General features: G+C 37.0%; 1 protein-coding gene across 1 annotated transcript in view; it reads right to left on the reverse strand.

The window, feature by feature from the left end:
- Positions 1 to 743: 743 nt before the first annotated feature.
- The window catches only part of LOC132651202 (zinc finger protein 120-like), a 42,071-nt gene continuing 27,499 nt past the window's right edge, over positions 744 to 15,315 (reverse strand). The window contains exons 7-8 of the mRNA XM_060376454.1: positions 5,259 to 5,330; positions 744 to 5,174 (exon numbers count right to left, since the gene is read on the reverse strand). Of these exons, the coding sequence (XP_060232437.1) occupies positions 4,145 to 5,174; positions 5,259 to 5,330 (1,102 nt within the window). The 3' untranslated portion in view covers positions 744 to 4,144. The remainder of the gene's footprint in view (positions 5,175 to 5,258; positions 5,331 to 15,315) is intronic.

Consider the following 15,315-nt stretch of genomic DNA (forward strand, 5'->3'; position numbering starts at 1 on the left):
GAATTAGCCTACCATGGACTCCCAGGTCTAGGCTGACAGGGATGTACTTCTGATCCAAATGGAGATATGTTTTTAAAATGACCTATCCTTGAATCAAGGAACGAAATGATAAAATAAGATGTACAAAGGAAACATTTTTCTTTTAATGAACAGTGGTAAATCTTCAAATGCTACAATTATTTACACCTGAAAATCATTTGTCATCAATAAGTGGGTTCTTTGCTTTGTTAATATTATCCATTTAAACTTGTTTGAGTGTTTCTGTGTACATACCTATGCTATGGTGTGTGTATATGTGCCAGTGAGAGGACAACTTGTTGCTATTTATTATCTGCATCCCATATGTGAGTTCTCAGCATGGAACTCAAAGAGTCTTTTGGCCAGTGACCACAATGGCCTTTATTTAGGTTGAAAAAATATTTGTGTATGTGCTAGTGTGTGAGTTTGCATATACACAGCACAATTTTACAAATGTTAAAAACATTTGTAGGAGTGATATAGGCTACTCAAAGTTTGAGCTCAAATCAAGGTTAGCAACAACCAACTTTACCCACTGAGACAATTCTCTGACATTCACTTGTAGTTCTGAGAAAGTGTTATGAACAAGTCTTTACTCCTAAGAATGAACTAACCCATTTCAAAACACAAAACAGTAAATTATTTTCATTTGCTAATAGCATTTATTATTCAAGTCACATCATTTTTCCTCCATCCTCAGATGACAATTTGTTTACAATCTGAATAGAAGACAATATTATACTGATGTACTGTTTCAACTAAGTTTATTTGAGTATCAATGAACTCGGTGGGGGAATGACTGTGGTATGTAAAACTGGCAACATAACCTTGAACATCATATAACAATGACAAAACCCACAAAGTGTCACACACCCTTCATATATCTGCCATGGCCTAAGATCCCATATTTACATTACACACACACAACATGCTTTTTTGAAATACATCTCATTGCTTTTACATTATCTAACACCTCAAGATAATTCTCTTAGAAGTCAGTTCTCCAAGATGATGTGACATATAGTAAATATGTGAACACGAAGAAGCATGGAACTTCAAACAATATATACATATATAAACACTTACTATTGAGCATCTTAATACTAATTACTGACAACCAAGCAAGACTGAAAACAAACGTCTTAATGGAATTTGTAACATAGAAAAAGTACCACACTTTCTCAGAGACCCTTCCTTGAAAACTATGATCACAGACTGCCTGATATAAATAAGCAATGGGCCACATAGATGATGGAGATCCCATTCTATACATTGCAGCAGAAAAATAACTTTCACCAAGTGGAAATGCATTAGAACATGAAAGCCACCACAGAAAGAATATCAGAACAACCTAATAAACTTCTGTGAATAGATTTGCTGCACATACAGCATACTTCAATATCTACTCCAGTGTTTCAAAATAATGACCACAACCACAGCTGGTGATCTCCTCCATTACATTTAAGTGAATATTGTAAATCATTTACTTCCTCCAAGACTATGAGAAAAACATTTAAAGGAGTTTCTTTTCTTGAAAGAGAATATATTTATTATGTCCAAAGTCATCACATCTTATATAAAAATAGGTTTGCTCTCTTCTAGGAATTCTTTTCTACTTCTTGACATCAAGATGATATATAAAGATTTAACATAGTTACAGTACTAGAGACATGGCTGTGAAGTTAAGACAAGTTCATTCCCAGGACCTAGGTCAGGTTTTTGACAACTTTCTGTAATTCCTGTTACAAGAAGATCAAATGGAAACCAGAATGGACAGGCATATAAACACACAAAGACACACTGAGATAATGATGGAAATTAAAATAAATTCTTAACCAAATATATGTTTACTCAAGAATGTTTTACTTGTGTAAGCATGCATTCCTGTAACTCAAGGGTTGAGGCAACTACAGTCTTATCCACAGAATTTTTCTTCATCAAAAATTCCTTCATGTAAGTGAAATCAAATGTGTAGGGTGAAGTGAGAGAAATGAATCCTTCTAAGTTGGTGGTATCATTTGTGAATGTTTAGGAAATACAGCACTCTTGGAGGCTGTATCTTACTTGGGAAGGGCATGATAGTATTCAACTGTATTCATCTGTAGTTCACACTCTGCTTCATGCTGCAGGTTGAGGATGTGAACGCCAAGCTTCCTACTTTATCTGCCATATATGATACTTGTGATGCCCATTTCATAGTGATCCCATATCCCTCTGGAACCTTAAGGCAAATTAAAGACATTTGGAGGTTGCCTTTGACATTGTGTTTTGTCACAGAAAGGGCAATAATACATACATGTAAAATTTATAACTGGACGATTTACTTCAGGTAACTGAAGAGAATTTTAAAATCTAAAAGGTTTACCTAGTGGTTTAAATTCCTAGGTCTTTTGTCCATATCAGTTTTTAATTGGAAACAAAATGAAGATGGATATCATAATGCATGAATACATTGTTGACACTTGTTACAATTTTCCTCCCAAATCTCCTGTAACTGAATGCAAGTTGACTTGTCAAAGACCTCAACAAATCTTTTATCCTGTTAGGTTTTCTTGAGAATGAATTCTTTCAGGTTCTCAATGACTCCTGTGATATGCAAAGGCTTTAAGAGCTTGCTCACACACTAAAGCCTTTACTCTTCTATAATGGTAATACGAAGTACAAAAGGTTACTGTACTGACTACATTCATGGGGTTTCTTTGCAGCATGACTTTTTCCTCATGATTTCAAAGACAAATCCATGAAAAGGATTTACCACATTGCATATTCACAGGGTCTCACTGAGGTATGTGTTCTTCTAAGTACGTGGAAATAACTGCATTAAGAAAAGACTTTATCACATTGATTACATGTGCAAGGTTTCTCGCTACTATCTACTCTTTTATAGACTTGAAGTTGACTTTGACATGCAAAACATGAAAAAGTAATTTGTAGGTGTGAATATGCTAAAAAAATTTTCTATATGTATTGCTTTTTAGATAACAATTCCCAATGAAATATAGGGTGAACCCAAATTTAAGTTCATCATTCCTAGGAAAGCTGCAGACTTCCCAATAGCTGACAAGCTTTCATCATTCATCTTTTGTTTCCCAAAACACGACTGTTCCATACCATATATTCACTTTGCCAAACATAGTGACTGTCCCAAACCACATTTTCTCTTCCCTAAAACATAATACCTTTTCCTAACCACAAAAGAACAAATGGATATGACTGTTTGGACTGTAAAATCTACACTTTTGCATCAGGTGAATTCCTCAATGCCATAAACAAATCCCATATCCTTAACCATGACTGATGGAAATAACTTAGTTGTAAAATGGCAGAGATGTTTATGATTTTCAACTCAGAACCTCTGTAACTTTCTGGCTTAGTGGGTGGATAGGTATCACAGTTCAGTTCCCAAGAATGTTATGTACCACTAACCAACCAGTAGTGACTGGGTGAAAATACATTTTTGTCATTTGCCTTGAACATGTGTTTGAGTTGTATTGGATTCTGTGGACCGAAAAACACAAAGGCCTTACCATGTTGCTTATGTACTCAGAATTTCTGTCCAGTATGAAACTTTTATGATGAAGACGATAGACATATGCAAAGGGCTCACATTTTGAAACATTTATAAAGTTTCTCTCCAGTTCTAATTCTTTCATGATGATGGTTATACAAATGTGGAACAGCTTAACCACCTTAAATACATTCATAGTCTTTCTGTTCAATATGAATGCTTCCATGACTTTGAGGATGATTGTGAGGAGCAAATTTTCCACATTGGTTACATTCATAAGGTTTCTCTCCAGTATGTCTTCATGTTATAGGAAATTACTATCCTGTCAAAATACTTTATCACATTGGTTACATTCATACAATTTCCAGTGTGCATTCTTCTATGTGCATGCAGATTATTATGGCATACAAAGGTTTTAACACATTGGTTACATTCATAGGGTTTCACTCCAGAAAGTGTTCTTGTTCAAGATGACTCTTACATGAAAAGACTTTAGGACATTGACAATATTCATAAGGATTTTCTGCAACATGGATTTTTATGTATTAGGAAATGACTGTGTTGTACAAAGGTGATTCCACACTGCTTATATTCATAAGGTTGTTCTCCAGGATGTGTTCATTTTGTCTTTAGAGACGATTCGGGAAATGCATAGACTTTATCACATTGGGTACATTCAAAAGATTTCTCTCCAGTGTGAGTTCTTTCATGTGCTACCAGATGACTATTCTGTGCAAAGGCTTTACCACACTGGTTGCATTCATAAGGTTTCTCTCCAGTGTGCATTCTCTTATGTTTTAGGAGATTACCCTTATGTGTAAATGCTTTACCACAATGGTTACATTCATAAGGTTTCTCTCCACTGTGAGTTCTTTTATGTAGCAGGAGAGTACTGTTACATGAAAAGGCTTTACCACACTGATTACATTCATGAGGTTTCTCTCCAGTGTGAGTTCTTTTATGTATTTGGAGAATGCTGTTACGTGCAAAAGCTTTACCACATTGGTTACACTCATAAGGTTTCTCTCCAGTGTGAGTTCTTTTATGTATTTGGAGACTACTGTTACATGCAAAGGATTTACCACAATGGTTACATTCATAAGGTTTCTCTCCAGTGTGAGTTCTTTTATGTATTAGAAGAGTACTTCTCTGTGCAAAGGCTTTACCGCATTGGTTACATTCATAAGGTTTCTCTCCAGTGTGAGTTCTTTTATGTATTAGGAGATCACTGTTACATGCAAAGGCTTTACCACACTGATTACATTCATAAGGTTTCTCTCCAGTGTGACTTCTTTTATGTATTAGGAGATTACTGTTACATGCAAAAGCTTTACCACACTGATTACATTCATAAGGTTTCTCTCCAGTGTGACTTCTTTTATGTATTAGGAGATTACTGTTACATGCAAAGGTTTTACCACACTGATTACATTCATAAGGTTTCTCTCCAGTGTGTGTTCTTTTATGTCTTCGGAAATCACTGTTAGATGCAAACGCTTTTCCACATTCGTTACATTCATATGTTTTCTCTCCAGTGTGAATTCCTTTATGTACTTTGAGACTACTGTTACATGCAAAGGCTTTACCACGTTGGTTACATTCATGAGTTTTCTCTCCTATATGTGTCCTTTTACGTCTTAGAACAAGACTGTTATTTGCAAAGGTGTTATCATGTTCGTTACATTCATAGTGATCCTCACCAGTATGCGCACTTTTATATGTGTAGGGACACCTGTGATGTGCAAAGACTTCGTCATATTGAGTATCTTCAGGGTGTTTGTCTCCACTATGACTGTTTTCATACCTGCAAAGATAATCAGCACATACGAAAGCTTTACCACATTCATTGCACTAAAGAATGCTATTGTCTATGTGACTTAATTTTTCAATTCGGTGGGAAGGTAAAGAATAATTACATCTTGAGTTTTCATCATTATTTTTACATTCATGGTGATATTATCTAGGGGGTTGTTTTGCATATTTCAAAATACCTGTGGTGGTAAAAATATTTGTTACCTGTCTCACATTTATATTACACTTTCTTCTATATAATGTTTTACCACAGATTTGTAGAAAACTGCAAGACCTCAGACCTTTAACACACTGACAGGATTCATCAATTTCCCTATACTGTGCACCATACTAAATATGCAAAGAAAACACGCAGAGTAATTTGCAGATTCCTAAAACTTATATTTTCTGTAGTGTGATTTTGTGAGAACTCCTAAAGAAGATGCATAACAAGTTCATTGATGCTGGTGCATACTTTGTGAAAGTGTGTGAATGCCGACTGCTAAGTCAGCAGAGAGATACGTGCTAATGAGATCATAGTATTGTTAGTTCTGTGGCCCATCACCTGTCCTATATTTTGTAAACATTTGTCTTTCATCACTTATCTATTGGGAATAATAAAGAGCTAACAACTGATAGCAGGGCACAAAATGGAGTGCAGAACTTCTGAGTGAGAGAGGGTTGCTGGGAAGAAAGCAAATGAGGGCAATTCACCACAGGCCAGTGATGTTAACAGAAGGACGTGAATATGAACAGAGAAGTAGAGCTGGCCATGCATCAGGACACTGTGCTAGGTTTATTTGTGTTAGGGAAAAAATGGTTCAGAATATGCCCAGGAAAATTGCCTAAGCTTTAAAATATTAAAAAGCCTCTGTGTCATTATTTGTAGTGCTGACAGCTCTAATTAGGGCATATAATCCATAACAGGTATCAATTTTTAAACATCTACTCAAAATGGGGACTACTATACCTTTTAGTTGTTATGGATAGTACATTGTTTATTTCAATATACATATACTAACATGACTGTACTCATTGTGATATATGATAAAACTATTAAAAGAATAATAAGTGACATGGTTTCATGATGCATTCAGACATTTGATTTTTTTCATCACAGACGTGCTATAGGGATTATGGTTTTTCCACAAACTTAGCAACATTACTACAAGTATATTAGTAACCTAGTTTTACTATGGACTACTTGATTAGTATAATGTTTTGGATATACTTTCATCATTCTTTACTTTGAATACATTTGGCAATATCTGAGTTGTAGGAGACTAAACAAATTGCAGTTCTACCTTATTACAGTAATGAGGCTATGAGTTAAAAATTGACCTTGTGTAAGGTATGTTTTCCTTGCATTCTTTCTTAGAGGATGCCCTGCAAAAACACATCAAATACCTAACATGGAGGTACATGGTTTAGTAACAAGTTAGTCATCATCAATAAATACACTTAAAGCAGTTCATTTACACTGTCCATTCTCTTTCCAACTTCCAAAACATATTAAAACTTTCTCAGAACCATATTCATATAAGCTTACACATGAAAATTATCTTGCATGTCTTCTATAAGGTTGACAATACTCTTCCATATTATGACCTTCCCAACTGTAGCCTAAAACATAGTAACAAAAAATGTATGCTTTATTATTGGAAATAAGACAAAATTAAAATCGTGATCTATGGTCAATCAAAGAACCATTCACCTCATTCTTCCATATTTTCAAGAGAAATTACAGAAACACATCAATAATGAATATAGATTTTTTCCCCACATTTTAAAAAGTAAAGAAAATTCACTGTCCTACCTATAGCAGTAAGGTTCCAGTAGGTCTCCAGCATTACATCTTTATAGAGATTCCTCTGGGAAGGATCCAGCAAAGCCCACTCTTCTTGAGTGAAGTTCATATGCACATCATTGTAGGTCAATGCAGTCTAAAATAACCACACACATGTATAAAAGAAAGCATGATGCTTAGAATACTGGAAATGTATCCTTCATTTACAATATTTTCAAAGTATTCTGGTTTTTCTTCTACTTATTTTGTGACACACAAGTTTTAAGGCAATAACTAACTCTTTTTAGGAGGAAACTGAATAGTGAAGTTCATCTCTCTCATCCTTTAACTAGGATACAGACTTGCAAGAGAAATGTCAATCAACAGATAAAGAGAGAGTAAACAGATCAACAGTACTGAGCCCAGATGAGAGAAATAGTATAAACAATTCCTGACTCTTATAAGAATGGGCAGGCTGGGTGTATTATCTGATGACTTTAATTCCAAAATCACTCAGGAAACAGAGGCTGGTGTATCTCATAGAGCTGGATGGTAGCCTGCTCAATGCAATAAGTTCCAGGACACTCAGGGGTACATAATCAGATCCTGAATAATACACAAAAATTAATCAAACAAACAAGATAAAAAACTTAAAGATCTTTCTCAAGTTTCTACAAAGAGTTACACATTCACTCCAGTTCTGCATACATGTCTAGATACCATAAGTGCCTCATTTCAAACTGTAATATTAATATGATCTTTTTAAAAATGAAATGTATGCTTGAACAATTACAAAAGGAGAGATGAAAATATTAGCAATTTAAATGTTGATCATCAATAGGCAACACAGGGAATGGAGGTATGGCTCAGTGGTTAAGAACACTGTTCTTCCAGAGGACCTGGATTAAATTCCCACACCCACAGGACAGCTAATAGCTGTCTGTAACACAAATATATTCAATAAAATACTCGCAAAACAAATCCAAGAACACATCAAAGATATACACGATGAACAAATTGGCTTAATGTCAGGGATACAGGAATGGTTCAACATATGAAAATACATCAATGTAATCCACCATATAAACAAACTGAAAGATCAAGATCACATGATCATCTCATTAGATGAGAAAAAGCCTTTGACAAAATATAACACCCTTTCATGTTAAAAGACTTGGAGAAATCAGGCATATAAGGAATCAGGCACATACTTAACATAATAAAGGCAGTAAAAAGCAAGGTGAGGGCTAACATAAAATTATTTGGAGAGAAACTTAAAGAAATTCCACTCATATAAGGTACAGGACAAGGATGCCTCCCCTCTCCATATCTTTTCACTATACCCCTTAAGTCCTAGTAAAGCAATAAGACAATTAAAGGTTATCAAGGAAATACAAATTGGAAAGGAAAAATTCAAAGTATCATTATTCACAGATGATTTACTAGTATACCTCGGTAACCCAAGAAATTCTACCAGAGAATTCCTACAGTTGATATACACTTTCTACAAAGTAGTTGGGAACACAATTAACTAAAAATTTCATTAGTCCTGTATACAAATGAAAAATGGGTTGGGAATGAGATTTGGGAAACAACACCCTGAACAGTAGCCACAAACAACATGAAGTGAAAGACCTCTATGACTAGAATTTGAAGTCTTTAAAGAAAGAAACGAAAAAAAATATCAGAAGATAGAAAGATCTCCCAAACTCATGGATATATAGGATTAACATAGTAAAACAGCATTCTTTTTTTTTTAAAATATTAATTATACTTTATTCATTTTGTATCCCCCCTGTAGCACACTTCCTCCTTCCTTCACAAAACCCTCCCTTTATCCCCCTTCTTTAAAACAGCATTCTTAAAAAATGCAGTCTATGGGTTCAATCCATTTCCCAACAACATTCCAACACAATTCTTTACAGACCTTGAAAGAGCAAACATTAACTTCAAATGGAAAAATAAAACACCCTTGATAGCAGTAGAATCCTGTACAGTTGGAATAAGCACACAGAAATAAACCCACACTCCTATTGGAACTTTACTTTCAACAAAGAAGCCAAAATCATACAATGGAAAAAAGAAGTATCTTACACCACTCAAATGGCTAAAATAAAAAACTAAAGTGACAACACATTCTGGTGAGGATGTGGAGAAAAGAGAACTTTCCTTCAGAGCTGATGGGAGTGTAAACTTGTACAACTTCCCTGGTAATCAAACTGGTACCTTCAAGAAAATTGGGAATAGTTCTACCGCAATACCCATCTATACCACTCCAGGGACTACATCCAAAAGATGTTCCATTTGTTCTACTATTTTCATAGCTGCCAGAAAGTGAAGAATGGATAAAGAACTTCTAGTACATTTACACAATGGAACACTCCTCAGTTATTAAAAATAAGAAATCATGGAAATTGCAGGCAAATGGATCGAACTAGAAAAGATCATTCTGAGAGAGGTAACCAAGACGCAGAAAGAAACACATTGCTAATAGACCTATAGTATAGTATAGGATACGCATACTACAATCCACACACCCACAGAAGCTAAGTAACAAGAAGAGTCCATGGGAGGTTGCCAGAACATCACTCAGAATAGAAAACAGAACAGACAGCAGATGTGGATGAAAAGAGGGAACTGGGCAGGAAACTGGGCAGAAGTTGGAATAGGGAGGGGAAAAATGTGGGTATCAGATGTGGGGAGAATTGTAGTAGGAGGTGAGAGGGTTGAGAAAAAGAAAGGAGACTGAGGCGGTTTCTCTTTGGAGTCATTTGATAGGGAAGGTTCCTGAGAGGACCTGGGTGTGACTGGGTGTGACTCCAGCTGAGACTTCTAACAGAGGGGCAGGGAAAAAGAGACATAGAAAAAGAAGTGACCACCTCCTAGACAGTCAGGACTAGGGAAGAGAAGAAACAACAACTGGACCACAAAACTCCTGATCCAAAAATTACCCTGCTTACAAGGAGTTTAGGGATGATAATGAGGGAACAAAGATTGAGGGAAAGTCCAACCAATAATTGGGCGAGCCTGAGATCTACCTAACACTAGAGAGCCAGCCAATGAAACTGTAGATTTTGCTTTGCTAAGCTTGTAGGAGAGCCTAAACGTGTCTGTTATCTCAGAGACTCCACCCAGCAGCCAATGGAGACAGAAGTTGGAATTTGTAACTAAGCATGGGGTGGATCTCGGGGGGTCTTGTGGAAGGACTAGGGTAAAGATTGATGAACCTGGAGGGGATAGAATGCCACAAGACCAACAGAGACAAGTAACCCAGACCCAGCAGGGGTATAGAAAATGAGACATCAACTAAGGAGCATGCATATGCATAGTGTGGACTTAGGCCCACTGAACTTATCTGTATGGTGAGCAGCTTGGTCCATGTGGGTGGAGTGCGAAGTGGAGTAATGTGAACTCTACTGCCTCCCCTTGTCAGGGCTGCCTTGCCTGGCCTCAGTGGATGAGGATCTATCAGTCCTGATGTGACTTAATGTGTTGCAAGGGGTTGATACAGGGAGAGGAGAGCATAGCATCCCTTCTCTGGGAGGAGAGGGAGAAGTCTGAGGGTGGACTGAGAGCACAGGAAGGAGGGATCACATTGGGTTGTAAAGTCAAAAAACAATATATATTAATTTAATAGACTCAGAGAGAAGAACAGTGGGATTGGAAAGGCATAAGGGAGGGGGCTGCAGCTGGGATACAAAAGAACAAATTGTAATAAATAAAAGAGAATAAAAACAAAAAATACACTGTCTAAACAATCCAGAGTGCAAACTGGCAACATGATCTTGACCATCATGTAGGAATGATCACAATAAATCCCAAAAATTCTCATCATGTCTTCACATATCTGTCATGGCCTAAGAACTCATAGTTACATTACACACATATAACATGCATTTTTTAAAACAAATCTCACTGTTGTTACATTATCTAGTAATCTAGATAATTCTCTTAGAAGGCAGAACTTCAGCATGATGTCCCTTATAGTAACAAACGACAACATGAAGATGCATGTAACTTCAAACAATACATACAAACATATATACATATATTCTATTAAGCATTTTAATATTAACATTGGTAAATTATGTTGACAACATAGAACATATTGTGGGTACATCTTCCATCCTTGGACTCATACTCCGAAGGCTCTCACATGAGAATCAAGATTTCAAATGTAGCCTTGGCTAACATCCAAGCCAGCTTTGAAAGCAAGCATCACCATCTAGGAAATCATTTAGCATTTTTCAGTTCTACCTTACTTAATTTCTTAGAACATGAGCAGACTAAGAAAGATTGGGGGCCAAATTACCACTCAAATGACCTATAGCTTAAATTTTTATGGAGTCAATTTTCCTCAGAAATCCTAGGCTATCCACTTCCTCTGTATATACTACACTCAACATTCTGAACTTCCAGGTCCTAAAGGAAGAGCCAATTAAGCTCTGGACTTTTGCCACCTCAAGATCTGATATATTCCACAATCCTCTAAAAAGAGAACATTCTCAGGTCTGTCCAGGAGCAAAGTCACTTTCGGCATATTTTCTTTTTCCTAACCTGCTACTGCGCTGCTGTGATTGAATACTCTAAACAAAAACATCTCAGGTCATGAATGGGTTTACTTGTTTAGTCCTGTCAGACCAAAGTACATCATTGTGGAAGCCTAGGATAGAAACTAAAGTTTCGAGAAAACTAAGGCAAAAACCATGGCAAATATTGTTTACTGCCTTGTGCTCTTGTATCTTCATCATTCCATGCTCAGCTAGCTCTTTTCTAGCCCAGGGCAACTTGCTCAGAGATATTGTCATACTCAATTGAAGAGCCTTCAATAGAAATCTTCAGTCAACATAATCTCTCATTTACATAGAAACCTGCCATTTTCTCATTATTTTGTCACTTTATATACTCCTTGCAGCTCCATACCTCCTCTCCTCCTGGTATCATCCTCCCATCCTCTTCCCCTACTCCTCCTCCTCTTCTCATGAAAGGGGAGGCTCCTCATACCAACTCTTCTCAGCACATCAAGTTGCATACAAACTAAGTGCATCTTCCTCCAGTGAGGCCAGCGAAGGCAGCACAACAAGGGTAAAGTGATTCATAAACAGGCAAATGTGTCCATGTCACAGATAGCCCCCATTTCAAATGTTACATGACTGATATGAAGAAAAGCTGCCCATCAGCTAGATGTATGTAGGGAGCCTAGGTCCAGCACATGCATTTTCTTTGGATGGTGACAACCAGTCATTTTATGATGGCATGCTGCTAACTGAATTTACCATGTGAAAAAAAACAAACAAACTGAGAATTCTCAGGATTATGAAGACATTTTACACACAGAGACAAAATATAACTTCTGCACTTACTTTACAGCAAAAACAATGTAGATTGTGCACAATATTTGTGAAAGAATAACGCAAAAATTCCTAGAACATAAGCCCAATAATCTAGTCAAATGTCCATCCAGATACCTAAGGAAACCCAACCATGAGTCTTGAGTGACATGAGCATCTCCTTTAGCATTAGAGTGTACGGAAAGAAAAAGGTTTAGTGATTTCTGGTCCAGGCTCCCATTTCAGGGCAACACCTTTTCCAGATCTGCTGTTTCATATTCCAGTATCATTTTGCTCTGTCCTCCCCTAGCCTATCCTCAGTCTCCCAACACTCAGTAGGCACTTTCCCTCTTTCTCTTGGAATCAAAGTGGATAATGGCACAGCCCATTATTCAACCTGAAGGGGAGTGAAAAATCTTTCCCACTGGTGGAAGAGTGCCAAGAATATTAAGAATTAAAGAAATATTTTTAGAAAATGCAATGAGCTTTTTTTTTTTCCTGTAACTTCACAGAAAAAAAATGGGCTGGGGATGTGGTTCAGCTGGTATAGTGCTTGCCTAGCATGCATGAAGCTGTGGGTTCGAGCCCAACACCACATAAAATTTGACATGGTGGCATTGCCTGTAATTAAAGCACTTAGGAGGTACATGTGGGAGAATCAGAAGTTCAAGCATATCCTTGGCTAGTGAGTTTATGACCATCCTCAGCTAAATGAGGTCATGTCTGAAAATGAAAAGCAAAACAAAACAAGCTTTTTTTCAGTATTGAGGATGAAATCTTTGGTCTCATATATGCTTGGCACACTTGCTACCATTGAGCTACCTCCCCAGTTTACCCAAATTTACTTATATCTATTAAAAATAATAATAATAAAAAACCTGAGAGGGCAAAAATGAGCTAAATGACTCAGTGAATGAAACACTTCCTGCTATTCCAAAAATAAATCTAAGTTTAATTCACAGTATCCACTTAGGGTGGCTCAAAGCAGCTGGTCCACCTCCACAGGATTTTGTGACTTCTTCTGGCCTACTCAGATGACAAAAAGAGGAACGGAACTAAAAGAAAAAGAAAAGAAAAGAAAAGAAAAGAAAAGAAAAGAAAAGAAAAGAATAAAAGAAGAGAAAACAAAAGAAAGAAAGAAAGAGAAAGAAAGAAAGAAAAGAAAGAAAGAAAGAAAGGAAGGAAGGAAGGAAGGAAGGAAGGAAGGAAGAAAGAAAGAAAGAAAGAAAGAAAGAAAGAAAGAAAGAAAGAAAGAGAAAAGCCTTGAATAACAGCACTTGGGAGGCAGATTCCTGTGAGTTCAAGTCTAGCCTGGTGTACAGAGCAATTCCAGGACATCTAGGACTACATAGTAAGACACTGTCTTGAAAAAACAAAACCAACAAACTGACCAAACAAATAAATATATAAGAGAATTTAATTTTTTTTCAAATTAATTTCAGTGCATTAACAGGCCAAAAGGCAAAGCAGCTACCTTACAGCAGAGTTACAGGTAGCCATGAGCCATGAGATGTGCGTGCTGGGAAGTGACTTCAGGTCATATGCAAGAGTAACTACCAATCTTAACTCCTGACCCATCTGGCTCCTCTCCTTTTGAGACATGATTCCATGTAACCTAGGCTGCCTGCAAACTCTACATGTAGCTGAGAATGACCTTGAACTTCTATCTTTCTGCCTTCCCTTCTCCTGTGCTGGGGACTACAGGTGTTTACTACCATATCTCTCTTACAAAAGTGCTGAGGCTCAAACCCAGGGCTTCATGCATGTTAGCTAGTCACTCTACCAACTGAGCTACAGCCTCAGGAGGAGGTCCATATCATCTTGATGCTGTTCATCAGAAGCCAGCACACAAACTGGCTGTAGAAGAACATCTTTTTAAAAATAGCATAAAGGAACAGAGGAAAGTAGATGGCAGGAGCAGTTCATTGGTTTTTCTCACATGAAATTTTAGTAATACTTTGGACTTTCTTGACAGCTTCAAAATTTTAATGTGTGCAATGTAGAGGAAGAGAGTATGTGTGGCCCTAGTAATACACACCAGTAATATCTATACTCTGGAAGCCAAGGTAGGTAAATTCAGACTTTGTTGCCAGTCTCAGCTGCACTGTGAGTTGAAGTCCATCTTTGGCTATGTAGAGAAACTATATCAAAAATAAAATATTTTTTTAAAATTAAAAAAATATATATATTTATTTGCTTGTTCATTCATTTATTACAATCTATTCACTTTGTATCCCTGCTGCAGCCCCCTCCCTCATCTCCTTCTCATGCCACCCACCCTCCCTTTTCTCCCTTTATGCCCTTTCCCTAGTGCCCTGATAGGGTAGATTTCCTCCCATGATGATACCTGATTAAAAAAAAAATAAAGGCCCACGAGAATGACAACTGTTACTCCCATGATAAAACAGAACCCCTAATTAAATGAAAGGTTAAGATCTCAGACTTTAGAGATCCTGACATTCCTTACTCTAAATAGATATCCTTGTTTTTCCTCCTGTCTCCTTATCTACAGTTACTATTATGCCCTGATCTTGAGATCCTCAGAAACCACCAGGAGACAACTCCCTTGAGAAAACAAGAGAGCTTTATTGAGAGAGCAATCAATCTTGGGACCTACATCTCACTGCTACAGCAGTAGAAAAGTGTGACCCTGAGCCCTGGGTGAACAGGGATTTTAAAGGGAAAAACTGCAAGCAGGGGATTTTTCCATGCCTTGGTGTTATGGGACGGGGTAACACCTCAGGAGTGAGGTGACCACTGATGCTTAACAATAACTGCTATTCTAAGCTATCTGAAAGTACATCTGGAACATTTGGGAATATTCTATTTTGCTTTCATTGGCTGTTGCTAGGGAGTTCACTTTGTTTTCTGCCAAATGTACA

Source organism: Meriones unguiculatus, assembly GCF_030254825.1.
Source record: "Meriones unguiculatus strain TT.TT164.6M chromosome 13 unlocalized genomic scaffold, Bangor_MerUng_6.1 Chr13_unordered_Scaffold_41, whole genome shotgun sequence".
NCBI lineage: Eukaryota > Metazoa > Chordata > Mammalia > Rodentia > Muridae > Meriones > Meriones unguiculatus.